The 20,830-nt window shown below is 39.9% G+C and overlaps 1 protein-coding gene across 1 annotated transcript in view; it reads left to right on the top strand.

Annotated features, from left to right (window-relative positions):
• Positions 1-11,542: 11,542 nt before the first annotated feature.
• Positions 11,543-20,830, top strand: part of LOC101167820 (CUB and sushi domain-containing protein 3) — a gene marked incomplete in the record, with an annotated part of 253,195 nt that continues 243,907 nt past the window's right edge. Inside the window, 1 exon segment of the mRNA XM_023964007.1 lies at positions 11,543-12,051. Within this exon segment, the coding sequence (XP_023819775.1) occupies positions 11,874-12,051 (178 nt within the window).

Genomic DNA, 20,830 nt, shown 5'->3' with positions numbered 1-20,830 from the left:
CTTAGTCTAGTATAGTTTTAGATCAGCCTATTCAAGCTTCTTTCATGCTTTATAAAAATATAACGTAATAAAAATCATAAGCGGTTATAACAGAGATCAAGCATATCTGATACAATATCACACCACATTTCAAGCTGAAGGGAACACAATTTATTTGGTGGGGTAATTTCACACAGCTATTGATTACTCTCTTTCTCGCTTGAAAAAGCAGTTTCTGAATCAAAGCAACTCTAGAACAAAGGCTGTGATGTCAGAAAAAAGGCCTGCGCTGAAATGAGAGTGGATGGCAGGCAGAGCAAACAAAACGGCCTTGAGCCATCATTTGAAATGGGAAGTCCTTGGAGCCCTGGGCTCAGGTAAGTGACTGAACCACAAGATTTGTATAGTTTGATATGTCTGACAGGGACCCCCCCACCCCTTACCTGACATTCACACATACTTAAACAAAGCTGCTTTGTAGGACTTTTGATGTACCTCTATGAAGCATGCACTGCAAATGTAATGCTAATTGCAATGAACAGAGCAGTAATCTACACTCTTTGCATGCATGAATATGGCATGCCTAAAAGCACACAGGATCGTGTTCTACATAGCAAAAAATGATGCCACTGACAAGTGATTTTTGGGTGTAATTGACATTTTATTGGCTTGCGAGATGAATGGGATTCAAAGACGTCTTAAAGTAAAATGTGGAAAGTAAAATGTGGAATTCTTTCAGTAAATGACAGTTTAAAAAATAAAATCGGTCCTTGTGGTTTATCTCCTTTACCCAGAGATTTAATGAACAGTCAGTAAAAATCAGATTGTCATAATCTGTATATAAAAAAAAAAGGTTAAATGCTTTAAGACCATCGTACAGACAGTGCCTAATTTTTCCCTTTGCCTTACATTTAAACCCTAAGCCTATAGGAAAGCATTGCAGTCAGTCTGTTATTTCACAGTATGATTTACTTTGACTGTCATGAGTACAAGATTACGTTTTGGACCGTCTGAAAAACTCTCTTAGAAAAAAAAACGGCATATTTTTTAAACCTGCCAGCTTATTTTCAAGCGTATAGTCCACATTTTTGATCAAACAGACTTTTTTTTAATGTTCCAAAAAAGATGTTTAGCTCATTTTTTCTTTCCTGCAGTGACTCATAGAGCTAACCTTTACTTATACTCTCAGTCTCTCTCCAGCAGCATCTTTTCCCCTTTTGATCTTTCATTCACATGGTTAAGTGTATGCAGGCTACTTTTTTATATTTCACAATGTGAAGAAACTTTAAGGGCCCATGTTATGTCTTTAATATAGCATGTTGAGGATTTATTCTTAAAAAAAGTATAAAGAATAAAGTATTAAAGTAATTTGAGGTCAAAAAATGGTCATGTATCATGAGTGGATTTCCCACATTAGGTTAAAAAAACATTTGATGCCAGATAAGATTAAGAATTATCCATTTTGTGTGGCTCTGAGTCTTTCTACCTCTGTTTAATATAATGTTTTTTCTCCCTCTTGATTCTCTTCCTACTTTGTGTAGTGTCAACAGCCTTGATCCATCTTCACTCTGCCCTCCTTCTGCATGTTTGCTCTTCACTGTCTCTCCCTCCTTCCTCTCAGATCACATCTGTTCTCTGTTTTTTTACCTTTGTGCTTGCCACCATCCTCTGTTTTCTCTCCGATTGTTGTTCTTTTATCTTTAATTTTCACGGCCTCTCTTGTTCTATTTCAGGTTTTTTGACAAAAGATAAAAGGTTTAAGGAAATGTATTGTTGAATGAAAGAAAAAAAAACATATGAGGATGCTAATTCAGCCAGAAACTGAAGCAACATGAAATCTAATAATGCAAGGACAGGGGAGTGTGGGAAACTTGCAGTGGAATAATAAGGCAAGGTAGGTTGAATTTAAAGCAGGGCACTTAAATTCATGCCTAAGACACTTGTCACTAAAGAGAAGAAAGTAATATATTAAAATCCATATACAATGAAGTTTATCTTGGACCGAAGATAAAATAGTATAAAAATCTTTTCTGTCAATATCTTTTAGACACTTGCAGATTCCAATTGTCATGACTTATTACTGGGAGACTAGCTAGCACTTTTCTGATGATAACATTGTCATGCATGTCAGTACAACTGTCAAGGCAACATTTTAGTCAGTTCAGCACCATGTAACTTGCTACATCATGAAGTGTGAAGGTTTTTCTGATGTTTCCCTGCAAGCTCATGGGCAAAAGTTCCTGTTTCTGCAGTCTGATGCAGTTTCATATCCCAACACTGTCTTTCACTTTTTCAGTTTTACTCATTGTTGCAATAAAATGCAACACAAAGACAGGCTGTAAACATTCCTGATGAAAGATGAGAAAACAAACAGAAGACAGGAGTTTAGTCGTTAGAAAGTCGAGTACTAGAACAAGGACACAAACAAACAAAAGAAAGTGTTTAAACTTTGAACACTTGTGATAACTAAATAGTCTAAATATGTCTTTGACACACTGTTATTATTTGACCTTTCAAACGATCAATGTGAATCAGCTCATTCTTATGCAGAGAAAAGTGGCTTTTCATATCAGCTTTGAACCAATGTGCGACATCCTTGCATACCGGTGTGGAGGTAGAGCGGTCGACCTCTGATTGAAATATGGCACATTCGGTTCCCGCCTTGCTTATCCTTGTGTCGAAGTGTGCTTGGGCAAGTCAGTGAACCCCACATTGCTCCAGGTGGTTATAGGTTGGTGCCGGTTTAAGGCAGCGGGGCTGCCATTGGTGTGTGAATGTGTGTGTGCGTGGGTGAATAGGAATGTGACTGTATAGTGCTTTCAAGGAGGGTAGTAAAGCAAAATACAAGTATGCACCATTAACCGTTTATATTACCAATGTAATGTGTTGCATATAGTTGTTTAATCCGTGACAGAATCAGCTGATCTACATTGATTGTAGAAACACTTCACTACTGTCAAGTGTTCCATATCAGCACATAGCTGCTTTTTTACACTTCAGAATCTGTTGGATTTTCGTTAATTACTTAAACGGTTGAATGGTTACGGGAGTCAACAGAATGTAAACACTGCAGATAAAGCTGCACTGTAAAAGAATTAAAGTAACATAAAAGTAAGTATTGCAACAGAAAGTCAGGCTCATTGGAATGCTAAAAAAAACATTGACAGTATATTAGAACTGGACTGAGCAACCCCTTTCAGGTAGAAAGTACCTGCTGGTCCCAGGAAGCTGAAATCCCATAGTCTTCTACAAAGAAATAAACAGCTATTACTCAATCATTATATTTGTCAGAATAACAATTCTTGCTCTTTTATTAACATGTTCTTGCTAATCCTATTTTTTTCATGATACTGTTGCTGTTGTTCAAGTTATTCCAGTTATTCAAATTATAAACGTACTATTCAGATGCTTCAATAAAGGTATGTGCCTTTGGGTCAAACTTTTGTAGTGTTTTAATGACAGATTCTCTGGAGCGCGTGTTCAGTTCAGTTCAGTTTGGCCTTTCAACATGCTCTCTCGTGATTGGAGAGTGTGGTTACCATAGAAATGTAGATGGACTAATTCCGGCTTACTGAGGATGTCTGGTTCCAAAATGACAACATACATGTCAGGGAAAAATAGCGACTGAAATTACTTTATTTGGTTAGAACTGGAAGCAAGGCCTTTTCTATAGGTGACGTCACAGACAATTCCTCACGTCATATATTATGCAGTCAATGCAGAAAACCCCAAATCATTCCCAACGTTAAAAGCAAGCATAAACTAGAAAACAAAAAAGTCCACTAAGAGATCCTCATTTCTCCTTTCACTGAGAGTTCCAGACATGTTGGACTTACACCAAATTACTTTCACCTGCTCTGACCTTTCCCTTGACCTTTAGGTTCTACATGTAACAGATCTGACACAAAGCAGGAGTGCAGCACCTTGGTAGTGTCCATGTGAGAAACCACACTCAGATTTCTTTAAGGGAGCAAATCTGACCAGAGTGCCTGCTGTTTCAACATTCACTTTCCCCCATAAACACAAACAAAATATAACCCAGGCGTGACGATTTCTGCCAAAACATATAAAACCACTTCACCTGCTCACAAAACCAGACAAACACTAGAGGGCACGTGTGCTTCGTACACACACAAGTCCTCTGGCATTGTTATTCACACAAAAACGTGCATGCATTCATGCATATCATATAGAGACAACATTAAAACCCTTCTGGTGATATAAGAAAGTTGTGTTTTTGGTGCAACATGAAAACTTAAGCAGGAATCCGACTTCATACATGGTCCCAGGTGATCAGAACAGACAGAAGTTCAGTGGTTTGGGACACCATAGGGCCGTCTGCATTGGTGTCGTAGTTTGACTGGCTTCTCAGTTGGCTGACTGATTATCTGGATGGTTAACTGTTGGGTTCTGGTGTTTAGGTTGTGTAAAAAAAACATGTAAAAGAACACTGAAGAGGTCACTTCTCTTTCCCTGTGGGGGTAATGCATCTAAATGTCTGCACAGATGTGCCTTCCTGCTCACAGAATGCCCCAGCATGTACTGTATTCATATGCACCTGCATGTGTGAGCAACCATCAATGCAAAGACAAGGACGCACGCTCGCAGATGCATGCAAAACAACAAGAGTGGTGGGCAGGAGGCAGTCTCATTGCTCATCACGAATCAAGTGAGAGCTGGCGAGAGGTGTCAATACGGCCAAAGCCCACTCTCCTGGGCCCACCTGTCGATTACGCTGGTTAAGACAAGCTGCCTGGTGCCTCAATCCATCCCCACCAGCTTTCACAGAGCCTGTACACACCTGAAGAATCCTGATGCCAGCAGGGAATAAGGGACCTTCCTCAACACACAGGCTGAAACACTACACTTTGCCTCAGCTGCATAAACCGCTGCGATAAACAGCTCTACAGAGAAACGGGTATAAATGTACCTCTCATGTGGTAGTGAATCAGGCTGTATGGGCAGAATGAGATTAATATCAAGTGTTCCACAGAAATATGTTAAATGCCATTCTTCACTAAGCACAATGCTTCAATTCAATGAGCTTGTAAACACTTTGGAAAAACAAGAGCAGAATAGGCTTTGTATAATAAAAAAATACAAATGGTATTGTACATACAAAATGAACTCTCATAAAAATCAAAAAGGAAAAGAAAAATTATGATCTGGGGGAAAAAGGCAGCTTTGTTTTTATCACCTCAGGACATCTAAACAATTTTAGACCTATTTGTAGCAGCCTGTTGCAATAGATCCGGTCAGATTGCCTTTTTTTTTAAATACTGTATAAATCCTGTCTAGATTTTGTGCTGCTTTTATCCATAAAAACCCTGGATTTTAAAACTTTTCTTTCCACACTGGGTTGAATACTGTGCTACTTAAAGGATTTTTGCTGATCTTTGGCTCTTTCTAACATCTGTTTTGCAGCATGTTTTTTTTTTTTTAACATAGTTGAGCATCTGCTTTAGTGTCCGAGGAAACAAAAGAATGACCTGAATAATATCCAAAGTCCTGCAGACATTGAGAATAAAAGCAAAGCAGGGAAAAGGTGAAAACTTTCATCACCTCTGTCATTGTGGGGAAAGCAAAGGCTGAGAGGTAAATCACAGACACTTTATCAGGGGAGTTGTTATGTGTTCCACCAAGACACAATTCCAAGACTATCAAATTTTCAGATCATATTGGCCTAAAAAGACGAAACAAAGAGCTGAGCATCACTGTGGCATAAATATCAAACTGACAGCCAACGTAAAATCACAGTTTGACCAATTTCTCGTTCTTTGCTCCAATTATATAACAAATATGTTACTGTACTCAATAGAATTCAGACAATACCTGTTGTAGCAGTGATTTCAACTGTAACTGAAGGAAATGTTGTTGCTCATTGTTCTGAATCAGGTTGTGAGAATATTATTACACACATTGAAGGACTTTACTGATGATAAAGAGGTAAAGCCTGTGAAAAACTAAGATCTAGGAAAATTGATGAAAATCTTAGCTAGATTATCAAATAAACAGAAGAAACAACTGAAGATAATAAAAACCCAAATTAGAAAAATTTGAGATAAGTAAATTGACACACTGTAAAATGAAACACGAGCTTTAGCATGGCAGGTGGCAACAAAAATCATCAAAATGGAACAAAAGCATAATCTGGCAACGGACAACTGGAATATTTCTGAGGCTGGGCATACAGAGTAAGGAGGCAAAAGCAGGTGTGCTACCTAATTAAGTCCAGGTGTAATGAATGTAATGGGGCTCATTGAAAATGCATCCAGAGAAAGCAACTGCCAATGAAACTGAACCACAAAAGCAGACACTAATTCACAGCTTCTCTGAAGGTAGAGGAAGCCCATTTAGATTGTTTTTGCACAGCATTTTAACCCAAAAGGAGACTCTAGATCAGACACTACAATCTCTAAAACCATTACAAAAAGAAAGTCAACCAAATAACTTCTAACAATTTTTACTACTACCTAAAAGCCAAAAGATTATAAGATACAGTTAATATTTCACAAACATCTGAATTATTCCATCTAACTTTATGATCAAACAACACAGTTTTTAAGTTTTCTAATAGATTATATTTTTTTGTTCTAGCATGCAAAGCTACAGTTCCTCATGCTTTTATGTCTTCTGTCATCTTCCTAGATGACAGTCATTTCAGAAGACTGAGATTGACTGGGAATTAAAACTTAAGTTTTAATTCTTTGTTATTCTTCCGGGGGGGTGGGGAGGGAGGTGCAGTGGTAGAGCGGTAGACCCCTGATCTGAAGACTTCAGGCTCACTACCCGCCTTGCCCACTCATGTGTCGAAGTGTCCTTGGGCAAGACACCCAACACCACCTTGCCCCTAGTGGAAGGCTGGCGCCAGCGTTTGGCAGCTGGGCCGCCATCACTGTGTGAATGGGTGAATGGGACTGTGACTGTAAGCGCCTTGGGCCTTCGAGGAAGGTAGAAAAGCGCTATACAAGTATATGCCATTGACCATTTACCATTTCCAAGAAATCAGATAAACATGAGTAAGGGGTTTGGCCTTTCCAACGCCACTCATTTAGACTAAAATAGGAGCAGAGACATTCTGATCTGGAGGGCACATTTGCATTTTCAGATTTCTTTTCTCCTACATAAACAATTTTTTTGCAACAACAACAACAAAAAAACAAAAACAAATAGCATTTATATTTCATTGTAAAACATTTGTTTTTGTAACAAAACCAGGTGAAAACTCCACCCACAGAAGCAAAGGCATTTTTTATAGTTTCAGCACCATGGACAACTCTTGAGCGGAGCAGCTTCTCAAACAGGCCCTTCAAACCTAATTCATTATGTCACACTCTATGAAGTGCCCTTGCTGACTCCACGCTACTAAATCTTGCTAATAGAGCGCAGGATATTGAATGGTATGAAGGTCATTTCAACCACAATTATTAATTGGGCAATATTCAAACCCCAAGCAGTTTCACATAATATATTACAACTCTATCAAAAATTTAAACTCAATCCATAACATTGAAATTTACTTTTTATTCACAACTAGACTTTTGTAGATAATAGGGTTGTAACGAGTATCTGAATGCTCAAATACTCGCGATCTGTTCCCAAAGATTTGCATAAAAATATTTGCACTGTCTGGATTTCTGATTCACAATCTTTATTCAGTATATATAATTGAAAAAACAAATACATTTCAGGGAATGTAATTACCATTCTGAAATGAAAAATGAGGTTAGATTTTAAGTACCTAAACTAACCTAACTGAATGCACCATCACCAGAAGTAAAGTGACCCTTAAAGTAAAGTGTCATTAATGCTTCTTATTTTCAAGTGTTTTTCGTAGATGCAAAAAATGAGACTGAAGTTAATTTGACTGAAAATAGTTTGGACAAAATGATTTTGCGTTAAATATATTTGGCAACTTGAATAAAAAACATGTAATATATATGATAATGATGATGTCACATGACTATCTGCTAGCATGGAGCAGAAGCCGTAAAATGTTCATCTAACATATGCAAGGTTTTTCGTATTTTCACTTAAGATGAAAAAAGTCTGTTTATGAAAGGCGTATTTTGGAGACACTGTTTTTATCAGTTTATATTAAAGATCTGTGAGTGTATTTTTGGTTTTTTGGTTTCTTTTAAATTTAGGCATTGCTGTGTCTTTTACTGGAACTGTTGTCAGCTCAACTTTGAAGATTGATTGTGGAAAACATTTTCGAGACTTGCTGTAAAATGATCCAAAACAATACTAATGTTTGTTTTGTTCACTGCTAAAGTTAACCAGCAAGTGAGTACTTTGCATAAAGTGATAAATAATTTTTTTTATTTCAAAATATTAGTTTTCATCTGTTGTGTTTTATTGGTTCTGACATTTTGTTTTAAATAAAGCTAAAAATGATGGTGACTAAATGCATATTATTTTAATTTTCATACACCCAGTAAAAAGACACACAAATAACAACCATTTAGACATATTTACGTTAAAGTCCTACTCCGATCATCTATTGAACTATATTAAAAGCGCTCCCAGTGGTCTTTTAATTATAATACGGCTGTTTTTAACCAAAATCTTAATCTTTTCTAAGATTTAGTTTCTGCAGAGTGGCAGGAGCTTATTAGAAATTTACCTCTGTGTTGTGGGTGGAAATTGGAGTGCATCCATCATTCCTTTGTGTACACTCTCCTGCTAGCTTACAGCACCTCACACCCACAACCTGAAATTGGCTGCAAGCAATATGGGAACTGTCCAGTCGTACAGTTTTGAGTCACATGCAAGCTGAGACGAGGAAAATAAAGACATACACAGATCTATTTGTCTGCAACTGGATGCATCGGAATGGAGTGGAGCAGAGAGCTTGTGCCCCGCTGATAGCACCTACTGTATGTCATTGCTAAAAGCTTTTTCTGACTGCATTTTTTCCTCTGCTCCTGATTCACAACAATTTGAATGAAGAAATACTCAAAAATGTAATTTTAAGCTGAATTTTCTCTATATATGACCTCAATCAACAGATAAATTCCACAAGAAAATGTCAAAAAAACACCCAAAACATTGTTTTTATTGGTATGGGTCTTTAAATTGTAAGGATCATGGTTCAATCTGTGAATTTTTTTATCTTTATTTGTGAATTAGCACTAGCAGATAATCTGTGCAAAGAGCTCATGAAAGAGCTAAGAAAAAAAACCAAAACAAAAAAAAAAAAAAACCCTATAAGATGGTGTTGAGAAGTGAGCAGTCCCTGCTCCCACATGTTCCTCACTGAGTTAAAGTAAAGGTCGGTGACTCTTCAGAAGCTAGATGGCGGAAGAGTCACACTGCAGCTGAACTGCTCTTTGCGCCGTCATCATTCCATCTTTGCATTGCAAATTGCTCAGCCCCATCAGTCTCAATAAGGGATTCGTTCGATCTCCAGAATGAAAATCAGAGTTATGGTGGGATTGCCAACGAGGCGGATTTCTTTCATCAGCTTTCATCAGGGAATGCTGCCATGTCTCCAGTCTCACCTATAGTGCCCCCCCCCCCCCACCACCACCACCACCACCAAAATCCTCCCTCCTCTCCCTCCCGGCGCGCGCTCTTCCACATAAACCCGGCGCTGTCATTAAGGGAATTCGTTTATGTCTCAGAATTTACATCCTCTCCATAAAGACACGAGCCTTCTCCTCCATCCCTATGAGGTTCCATTTGTGCCAAAAATCTGTTTTTGTGTCCACTGTCTATGTCTTTGGTCGTCTCACTTTGTCGTCAGGACTTAGCAACCGTTGCTACTGTCGATAGCTACTGTCGATAGCTACTGTCGATAGCTACTGTCGATAGCTACTGTCGTTAGCTACTGTCGTTAGCTAGGGTGTTTGCTACTGTCGTTAGCTACGACGTTTCCCCGTGTTTTGTCGTTAGATGTTCTCGTTTTTCAAATTTTGCCAAAGTCGTCAGAAAAGTCCTTTGTAAGGCCGGTAAATTTTTTCCTGTACTACCACGGAACGAAAAAGAAATGTTTATCAAAGCAGACGTCAGGGTTAACCATGACAACACGTTTTTAAGATGAACTTTATTTTGATATTCCCTCAAACGCGTATTGCCAGAAAGGGGGGGGGGGGGGGGGCATGCATACAACGCTTGAAACGAAAACAAAGTGGCGCATTACCGCCACCACCTGATCTGGAGGCGAACTACTTCTATTTAACGCGGAGAATGACACATAATAAATATGAACATTTTACGAAGACTATTTATGAATGTGCTGTGTTCTGATCATGAAAAACGTGGTTGATTTATTAATAATAAAATTACAAACACATTGGTGTTGATTTAATGTATTTGTTCAGAAATAAACCCTCAAGTCATTAGTCCATGGCAATATTTATTTTTTTTGCCGCTGAACGATTTACGGGGGCCTTGCAAGGAGGCCTTTAAAATATCTTTGATGAGTTACCTTCTCAAATTTTAGTGGGTCGAGTCACTAATTATGAATATAACAGTCGAAAACTGACTGGTTTTTGAGCTTTTCTTTTTAATCTATTTATGTGACCATGAGATGGCGCACTCGGGACCACATAAGGCTCTTATTAGTCCGTCTGATCCTCGTTTATCCATCAGATTTGTAACAACATATTTTATAAAGATCAGTCATTTTTCAAAATAATTTGAAATAATAGTTTCATCACAAGATTAAATTAAAGCCATACTCTAAATAACTTTAAACGGGAACGTGAAACCGTTGTACGCTGTACCCCCCCCCCCCCCCTTTCTGGCAGTGCGCGTTTGCAGGATTGTCAATAAAGGTTTTTTTTTTTTTTAAAGTGTTTTGTTCCGTGATAATACGGGAAACAATTTATCGACCGTACAAAAGACTTCTCTGACGACCTTTGCAAAATTTGAAATACAGCAAGATCTAAGGACACGACATGGTGAAAGAACGTAGCAAACGACACTAGCAACGGTTGCTAAGGATCTTCCTGACGACACGTGAAACGACGTAGCAGACGACACTAGCAACGGTTGCTAAGGATCTTCCTGACGACATGGCGAGACGACGTAGCAAACGACACTAGCAACGGTTGCTAAGGATCTTCCTGACGCCGTAGTTAGACGACATGGGATAAGGACAATGACAAAGATAAAGTTTAAGGATAAAGCAAGCATATACATCACAAAGTTAATACAAAGTAATAATCAAAGAATCATGGGCATGCAGAAGATATTGCTTAGTAATACATAGACATGAACCAATGTAAAATGAACTCGTTCAATAGACATAGACAATGAGCCCAAAGCATAGACAGTGGACGCAAAAACACGATCAGTGGACATAGACAATGGACCAAAGACATAACAGTAGACGCAAAAACACATTTTGATATTTTTGGCACAAATGGAACCTCATACATCCCCGCCACCCACAAGTCGCTGCTCCTACTTCGTGATTTGTTACCGGCACATCAGCCAACTCATACTTACACAGGACGCTCTCCCTGGCTGGCTGGCTGGCATTACAACCCCCACCCCCCTCCCCGTCGATCTCTCTCTCTCTCTCTCACTCTCTTTTCTTCCCTCTCTGCGTGATTCGATTGCTGATCGATAACAGCAGCCTTGAATTATACGTTAGACTTCTGTCCGTTCTCAGCCCGGTTCATGGAGAACGCTGGTCAGGGGGAAGAGCGCATCCAGGAGTGCGCCACAGATCCTCACACTTGATGCCCCTCTCAGCAGAGATGGTTGAGCCCTCGTCCAGGTCGCTGTGGTCCTCTTCTAAAATTCAGTCTCGCTCACTTCTTCTTTCCTATCAGCTGACATAGCGCGGCTGTGGCTGGTTCTCTCCTCAGAAAAAAAGAGAGGGAGGCAGCTTCCACCCGACAGAAAGAATAAATTAGGCAGTAGGTTACATACTTGAGAGCATGAAGGGGATTTATAGAGACGGATACTACGACGGATCTATTGGACTACGGGACGTTTTCAACAGGAGATGCGTTAAATGTGGCAGCGGGGACTTAGTTCCAGCCAAAATGAGGAGGATGAGGACGGGCATTGTTTTTTGGAATCTCATCTTTTCATTGATGTTCACTTGTGTGAAAGGTATGGACACTGCAGCGATTTTCTGTCTATATTTTCCCCCTCTTTTAATGCGCACGGCTGTGAGAATGCATGCGTTTTGCGAGTGTGTGCGTGAGAAATCTGAAGCTTCAACGTTACAGACTTGCGCAAATGTAGGCTGCTCTGTGGATGGAGTTTTTAGGGGATGCCTCTCTCAATGCAGGCTTTGAGACGCTCAATAGATATTCTTGCAGTAGCCTATGCTTCTTCTAATAGCCTACGTGAGCTGCTTTGCTTAGTAGGCTGACAAGTGAATTGTTGAGGTGCAAGTACATGCACTGCGGAGGATGTTGCGAGGTTCTAATTGATGGAGGATAAAGCCATCCTTTTTCCCAGGGTTGACTTTTAAAGTATTGATGTGGGATTTGCGTCACAACCACCACTGATGGCCCATGGAAAGGGTCGACGCACCAAGTGGAACCAATTTGGCTACGGGTGTTAAATGGACTTGCCAGGGTGGGCAGGTGCAAGGTGGGCTTCTTAGTATTCCTGTGGCTCCTGCTCAAGGTCCGCCTGTTTGAAAGCTGCCTCTGACTGGTGACATAACTGCTGGCTCATTTCATCCCCCTTATGAATACAAATCACTCACAAAGCTAAATAATCATCACCCCTTCTAGCTCATACATATCTAACTTCTGTGAGACACCTGGAGGAAACGATCCCCTAACTCTCACTGAACAGCTGGTGCACAACATTCCAGGACTAATCTCCAAAGTTGAGCTTGTCAGAATTACTTGCATCAATTGTTGCTTGTTCACCACTCTGCAGTGATCAACTAAATGACATTTTTTTAGGGGGAAGCAAAATTAAAATAGGAATTGCTGATCTTCCTCTTTGTGATGTCATTTTTAAATATAAACCATATGTGTCAGTTTTAAGTGTACACATGACAGCCTCGAACATGTTTTATACACATGGGTACATTGATCAGTCTGGTGATTGGGGGTGGATATGTAACATAGCAGCGCCTAAGACGGAGTCGAGTGGGGTAGATCACCACCCACATGTGGCAATGTCAAACCTTCAGGCCACTGCCAATCCTCCTAGTACTGTTACTTATTAGGGAGCCAGCGAGCTGGGAATTGGCAAGGGAAATGGGGGTAGGAACGGTAGGTCCCCTTATGGAAAAGAATGGACGATAAAGGACTGTGGAACAGCTGTTGTTCCATCGCTCTGATAGTTGCTACAGTCTTTGCAGAGTTAAAATGATATCAAAATACACCTCACCTGTAACTCATCGTTTCCTGCTTGGATAATGATGGAGCACAAATGATAATAATGAAAAAAATCCTATTCAGGAAAGTGTGTACTTTCCTGGTGCACACTTCCCTTTCCCAATGATTGGAATTTAAGCAGAGACAGATTTCCAATTCCTGGTTCAGATTCTCAGCTAACAAACCTATTGACACACCTGAACAATTCCTGGATAATGGAAATCATGAAATAGGCTTCAGTGAAATACCGCAGCTGTATTTTGGAATTCACGAAGCGGCAGAATGGTGTTTTGTCCAGTACCATGTCGCCATGGTCATCCAATGAAACTGGGACATCTAATCCCTAGGGGATTTGGAAAAAAAACTGCTTGTCACAGATACAAACATAGAAGGGAAAATTGCAGAGATTCGAGTTTTTTCTTTTAAGGAAAAACCATGTTTGTGAAATTTTCAAAAGAATTCTTTAACACTGAAAAAATGTCATCTATAGAGTCTAGAGCAGCTTTTATGCTTCTTTTCCTAAGGCAGTCACGATGTATTCAATAATCAATCAATGAATATTATTCTGAGATTTTCACATGGCTGTGAAGGCTCTGTTTTCTTATGCATTTGTACAAAGTGAATGGTATCCCATGAGAAATGACGACGCTGAAAATGAGAAGATGCTGTTGTGTTCACCGCTTCCTGCATCTGCTCCATTGTTCTTATCAGACAACTGAAACAGGGATTCTTTCATGGAGTCAATCAGTGTCTGATATGACTCCTTTAAATTTGTAATTCAGTTTTGTCTTTGATGATAGACACTGAGAAGCAGGAAAGCACTATTGCGGTATGGAAGGACATCACAGGAGAGGACATACAGAACTAACAATGGAAACGCATGCACGCACGCACACACGCACACCCACACACACACATAAATATATATATATTGAGTATATGTATATATACATTAAGAAAAGCTGACTGACGTCTGGTTTGGAAGCACATGTACTGTTAAAAACACACAATTTTCTTGGGAGTTTCCTTGATGGACCTATTTAGAAGTCTGTTCACCACACATGTAGCTATATTCGTGAAGGATAGAGTTGAGACTGAAGGAGTTTAGCCATTCTAAAGGAGATAAATAATTCAAGAAAAAAGATATTAGCAGCCAAGTTCTGCACATCGTCTTGCTTATAAAGATGACAGAGGTCTTTAATGTTTGTCATCATCATAGATACACTTCCACTGTGAGAGCCAAATGTAAAATAATCTAAGAAATTACACTTTTTTTTTAAAAATATATCTATATTTGTATGATGGTGAAAGAAACAATTATTTTGTTCCTCCAAAAAAAATCAAAAATTCTTTTAGTCTCAGATCTGTTGCTTCTGCTTTAAATACCCACTCCAATAGAAATAATGTTTTGGGTGTTTTACATGTTCTTGTGGCATTGGAGTTTTTTTAATTGCTGTGAATCAGAAGCAGATGACAAAAAGCTGTCTAAAAAAGAGAATATTTGTGACATAGAAAACACGCTGGGAAAGAGGGCGGGGACATTTGTCCACTCTCTTAAACAGTCAGACTGCAACCTCTCCACCATGACCAAAACCAAAGAGCTTTCAAAGGATACCAGAGACAAGATTCTAGACTTGAACAAGCCTGGGATAAACCATTCTACAATAAGAAGCAGCTTGGTGGGAAGAGATCAACTTTTGGAGCAATGGAATATGGAATACATATGGAATATGGAATACATATGGAATATGGAATAAATACAAGATCACGGACTATCTCCCTGGACCTGAAGCTCCAGATCACACCCCGTTGGGTTTAAATGATCCTGAGAAGGGTTAGGAAAGATCCCAGAACTAAACGAGGGGAAGTGGACAGATGAGGCCAAATGGAGGTTTTTGGTAAAAACACAACTTGCTGCGTTGAGAGAGGAAAATAAGCTGAATTACATCCCCAAAGCACCATGCCCCCTATGAAGAAGGAGAGTGCTGCTGCTTTTCTCTTATTCGTTTCTTTAAAAGACAAGAGATGGATGTTAGAGAGGGGGAATAGGAGGGTGACTATAGAAGGGGGAATAAAACCATGAAGCAGCATAAAGCAACAAGTTTCTGGATGTTTATAATTATTACAGTTAGGTTCAGATGTATGACAAATCTAGAAGGGACGGGGTCAGTCCACCAACACACTAAAATTTTACCAACATACCTGTTGGCTCCAAAAATGTTCACATACAAACATGTCAACATGTCCACAATTCAACTAATGTTCACACGCATTCATGCATTCAGACTAACACATGAAACATTTCATTCAGTCACGCATTTGTGCAAAGGTGAGAAAGCACCTGTGCTCGAGTGAGTGTTTATATTCTTCTAAGGTGGATGATGGACTGTAAAAAGAAGATGGGAGAGTGCCCAGTCATCCCCACACCAAGGCCCCCGCCACAGCAGCAGCAGCAGCAAGGACCCCCCAACACCCGCACGGTAGCAGATAGAGAACAACCACCAGCCGCACAATCACATCCGCCACCCAGGCCAGGGTCAGCAGGACCGCCACAGGGACCCCCAATGCAGAGAGCAGGGAGGCATAAGGCTACAGAGAGTGCAAGCTCCAGCCGAACTGGTAGTTGGGCTGCTTTTCTGTAAAAGAGACACCCCAACTGCTCTGAATTCTGGAAAGGACTAAAGGCCTGTTCACACCGGGACGAATTTCGCCGGCGATTTTCGCCGACGTTTAACGCCTCGTGACTAAACAAAGGGCACCAACGAGAGTGTGCACACCGACGCGAAAAAACGCCAGGCGTTAAAGCGTCAAAAAAAAAAAACGCCTCGGGTTCGTTTTTTTTTGCGACGCGTCGCGTCGAAATCTACTCGACCAATGAGAATGGCGCTTTTGCTCACGTGTCTGGAGCTTCTGAAGTTACAGTAAAACACAACTTGGGGGCGCTCAAACACAAAACTGCCTTGCTGAGCACACATACCAGCGAAGAAGATAGACGCCAAGTAGCGTCTACACACAGCCGCGAAGCAATAATGACGGACATTCTAAAATATCCCCGAACCAAGCACCAGTTGGAGCTACTGGTGCTTGAAATATTCATGTTTTCTTTGTTTGATTCTGACAAGCGTGTAAATACTTGCTCTCTTCTTCTGAGTGAAAAGCGACTTTCAGAAGCGTAAAGTTGCGCAGCGCCACCTTGTGTACAGGAGTATTTCTGTTTTACATTAAGCGCCATCTAATGTCAGGGAATGAAATTGCATGTTCACTCCACTCATCGTCAGCGAAAATCGCCTGGGTGTGAACACAAAAAACGTGGCGAAAAACGCTGGCGAATAACGCCTGGCGAATATTCGTCCCGGTGTGTACGGGCCTTAATAGGTCCAATAGTGGTGTAATTTTGGGCAAACACCTCCTTCCATCAGTGATAGCATTGAGGATGAAACGTGGCTTAATTTTCTAGTAGGAAAATGATCTCAAACACACCAATCAAGCAAAGAAGGAGTGGCAACATAAAAAAGGTTCAGAGTGGCTTAATCAGTCTCCAGACCTCAACCCAATTTGAGTTGAAACTCCATGTTGTCCAGCAACAGCCTTCAAACATCACAGCTGATGAGGGGATCTGCATGGAAGAGTGGGCCAAAAAAGTAGCTATAGTGAGTGAAAACCTGGTGAAGACCTGCAGGAAACATTTAACCAGAAACAAAGTATTGAGGTGAGCTTTTGTTGTTGACTAAATACTAATTTTCTGCACCATTATACAAACAGATTCTTTAAAAATTATATATTGTGATTTCCCTGGATGATTTCTTTATATTCTTTCTCTCACAATTAAAGTGTATCTAAGATGAACATTACAGACCTCTCTCATCTTTAGAAGAAGGACAACTTGCAGAATTGGTGACAAACACATCCTTTTTTTCATTTTGCACATTTTGAGACTGAAAAAAAATCATTGAGGGATGCCATGAAAGAGGTCAAACAAGTGGCACAGAAAAAGATATGTTTAAAAAAAGTTGCAGGCAGATGCTCTGATCTGGGAACTCTCAAAGGAAGCACCCAAAATTTGAAAGCCACTAATAGCTGGTAATCTATAGGTTTCCGAACTGACTATAATCTGGCCATTGAGCCCTTGATGGAGACTTTATCTCTTTGTGATTATGCAAAGAGGCTGAAAAGGCTACTGGGGCTAATCAGGATTACAATTTGTCTATGTAATTATACTTTGTCTACAAGTAGGACAAAGCATTATCACCCTGCCTCCATGGTTCTTGATCTCCACAGAAGAAGCACAGGAACAACATAAAGAGTCTTGAGAAGGATCCCTCTGGTTCAGCAGAACCGGAGGGAACACTAACCTCCTTGTCAGATTAAAGGACACAGGCACATGAGTTGGCAACCCTTCCCCTTTTAACATTTTGCACAGTATTGACCACAGTTTATGTCAATGAATAACCTAAAGTACAAGCCAGCTCACTTACTGGCCTTGTGCCTCTTCATTTAGAACTTGGCCCAGCTCTTTCAAGTTGTTGGCGGCTCCCCAGAAATGCTAAATTTATTTCTCTTGTTCTGATAGTCACTTTAAATATGAAGAGCACTTTTGAAGGAGATAGATTGGTCATGTGTTCTTATTACAAGAAGAATAACTCACCGTTTGCAAAGATTATTTTAATAGGTTAAAAGAATGGGAAGGTTGTCTTCACAGTCTTAAGGCCCGTACACACCGGGACGAATATTCGCCAGGCGTTATTCGCCAGCGTTTTTCGTCACGTTTTTTGTGTTCACACCCAGGCGATTTTCGCTGACGATGAGTGGAGTGAACATGCAATTTCATTCCCTGACATTAGATGGCGCTTAATGTAAAACAGAAATACTCCTGTACACAAGGTGGCGCTGCGCAACTTTACGCTTCTTAAAGTCGCTTTTCACTCAGAAGAAGAGAGCAAGTATTTACGCGCTTGTCAGAATCAAACAAAGAAAACATGAATATTTCAAGCACCAGTAGCTCCAACTGGTGCTTGGTTCGGGGATATTTTAGAATGTCCGTCATTATTGCTTCGCGGCAGTGTAGACGCTACTTGGCGTCTATCTTCTTCGCTGGTATGTGTGCTCAGCAAGGCAGTTTTGTGTTTGAGCGCCCCCAAGTTGTGTTTTACTGTAACTTCAGAAGCTCCAGACACGTGAGCAAAAGCGCCGTTCTCATTGGTCGAGTAGATTTCGACGCGACGCGTCGAAAAAAAAAAACGAACCCGAGGCGTTTTTTTTTTTCGACGCTTTAACGCCTGGCGTTTTTTCGCGTCGGTGTGCACACTCTCATTGGGGCCCTTTGTTTAGTCACGAGGCGTTAAACGTCGGCGAAAATCGCCGGCGAAATTCGTCCCGGTGTGAACAGGCCTTAAGCTGCATTTAAAAGAATGGCTTTCTCCTGCCCTTCAGGTCCTACTTTTTGAACAAACTCTTTTGACTTTATCACCTAACCATTTGCATATTTCATTATTAAGAATACATGCATTTATTTGACCTCAAATATCCTATGTTTTAACATATGCTGCCACTATACAACAATCTTGCATCATTATAAAATCTGGGATGTGGTTTTGAAGCATGTTTTTATAAATACACAACAATGAAGGAGAGCTATTAATTTGAAGATGAAAATTTGCAACTACGGTGGTTACATGTTGCCAGACAAACACTAATCATGCAGAGACTCAGATAAACAGTTCTTTAGACATTTTCAGAGGCAACACTTTGATTTGATGATGATTTTGAATCACATAAACCCCTGATTCTCTAGAGGCCTCACAGCTCCTCTTCCACGTCTCTATGCCTGTTGACTGGAAAAACAAGCAGAACCAACATTTGGTCAGAGTTTAAAAGTGCAGTGATGCAAAAGACAATTTAGGAGCAACAAAACTTCGAATGTAAGTGTCATGTCAATAGCAATGGAAAATCCACTTAGACTCAACCAAACCCCTTTTTATTTATTTCATAAAACAAGCCATAGGACTAAGGATCTTTTTTCTTTAAATGGTCAAATTGAAACATCACTGAGGCTGGAAGGAACTTTTAACCCTTGTGCAATCCTAGGCATTTTAACAGTGGGAGTTGGGTCATCTAGACCCACTAGACAGTGCGCTAAACATTTTTTCTTCAATGATTTGTGATCTTCACTGGTGTCCATGGATTACATGAAATCTTTCCACCTTTATCCACCTTTGTCATGGTAGGGAGAACACGTCAATGTAAGGGTGGGGTCATAGGATAGCACAAGGGTTAATTTGAAGTGGATTTTATATCTGACCAGATCAAATGTTTTGTAAATAAATAAACAAAAGAAGCACCAAAATTACTTATTTTAATACCACAGTCTTCAATTCTTCCAAATAGATAATGAAAGTCGCACTCTCTCTCAGTAACGCCAAGGTTTCATTTCAGGTGGGGCAACATTTAGTTCTTTTTCCTATTAAAATGAAAAGGAGTGGGAAATGATCTGATTTCATGGTACCATGCTGACTATGTCAACCCTTCATCTTGGCCTTTGGAGCAGCATTTATTAAAGAGCATGTTCATTCACTTTTGTTCATTATCTTTTGAAAATGTGTCTGATTCCGTCACTAAAAACAGAAATGATAAACGTGCAAATTCCACTTTTACGTTTTTAATTTAGGCTTACCTGTTTGATCTCAGATCAGTAACCTTTTGCATCAGATACAGGAAAACACCAATGACGAAACTGGTTATAAATACCCTCTGTAGTTGTTTTACAAGCAATGACAGCACCAGCAAGTTGGATTAGGTATAAAAATGCGGAGGAAGAGCTTTTTTACTGCACAGACAATTATAGCTGAACAGTTACAGTATAGGATCATAAAGTTTGATGATCAGCATCTGACAGTTTGGCCCCACACACTGTGCAGTTTTTTCCTGTTTTGCTGATTTTTTTTGGGAGTCAGGGCTGTCTGCTGACAGCAAAAGACAGATGTATCTTAAAGTTCTTCAGATATCATTAAACTACAGCAGATGTGAACAAGCCGATGCCAACATTCCAGGCAGCGTAGAAGTAGAGGCTATAACCCAAAAGTGATAAAACTTGATTTTTTTTAGAGGATTTTGTTCCCTCCCCAACCCGATAAAAGCAAAAGCAAAAGCACAACCAGTAGGTCATACTGTAGGGTCCATATGTGATCCTTATCTTTTTTCTACACTTGATAGTCTGCAGATCACTCTCTGTGACAATATTTTTTTTGTTTATTAAAAGGGTTATGACTGATCCATAGTTCACTAAGCTCCAGCAAAGTTTCAAAGGGTTTCCTGGATAATTACTGCCTGCAGGTGGAGGAAGTTTACTTCCTCTTTTTTGCTTACTATGATCTGAATCTGCAGGACTAAACTGCTGCCATCATTCATTTTCTTTCCTGGAGGGGCAAGAAGGTTACAGTGAGCTCAACAAATTGCTGCAAATATCCAAGAAAATAAACATTAATAAAGTGCTTTGTAAGAGTAAAGCAACACTACCAGAAAGCTGCATGAGATGCTTCCTCCCAAAAGAA

This window comes from Oryzias latipes, chromosome 16 (genome assembly GCF_002234675.1).
Source record: "Oryzias latipes chromosome 16, ASM223467v1".
NCBI classification, from domain to species: domain Eukaryota; kingdom Metazoa; phylum Chordata; class Actinopteri; order Beloniformes; family Adrianichthyidae; genus Oryzias; species Oryzias latipes.
The sequence above is the reverse complement of the archived record's forward strand: the minus strand, read 5'-3'. Positions and strand labels throughout refer to the sequence as shown.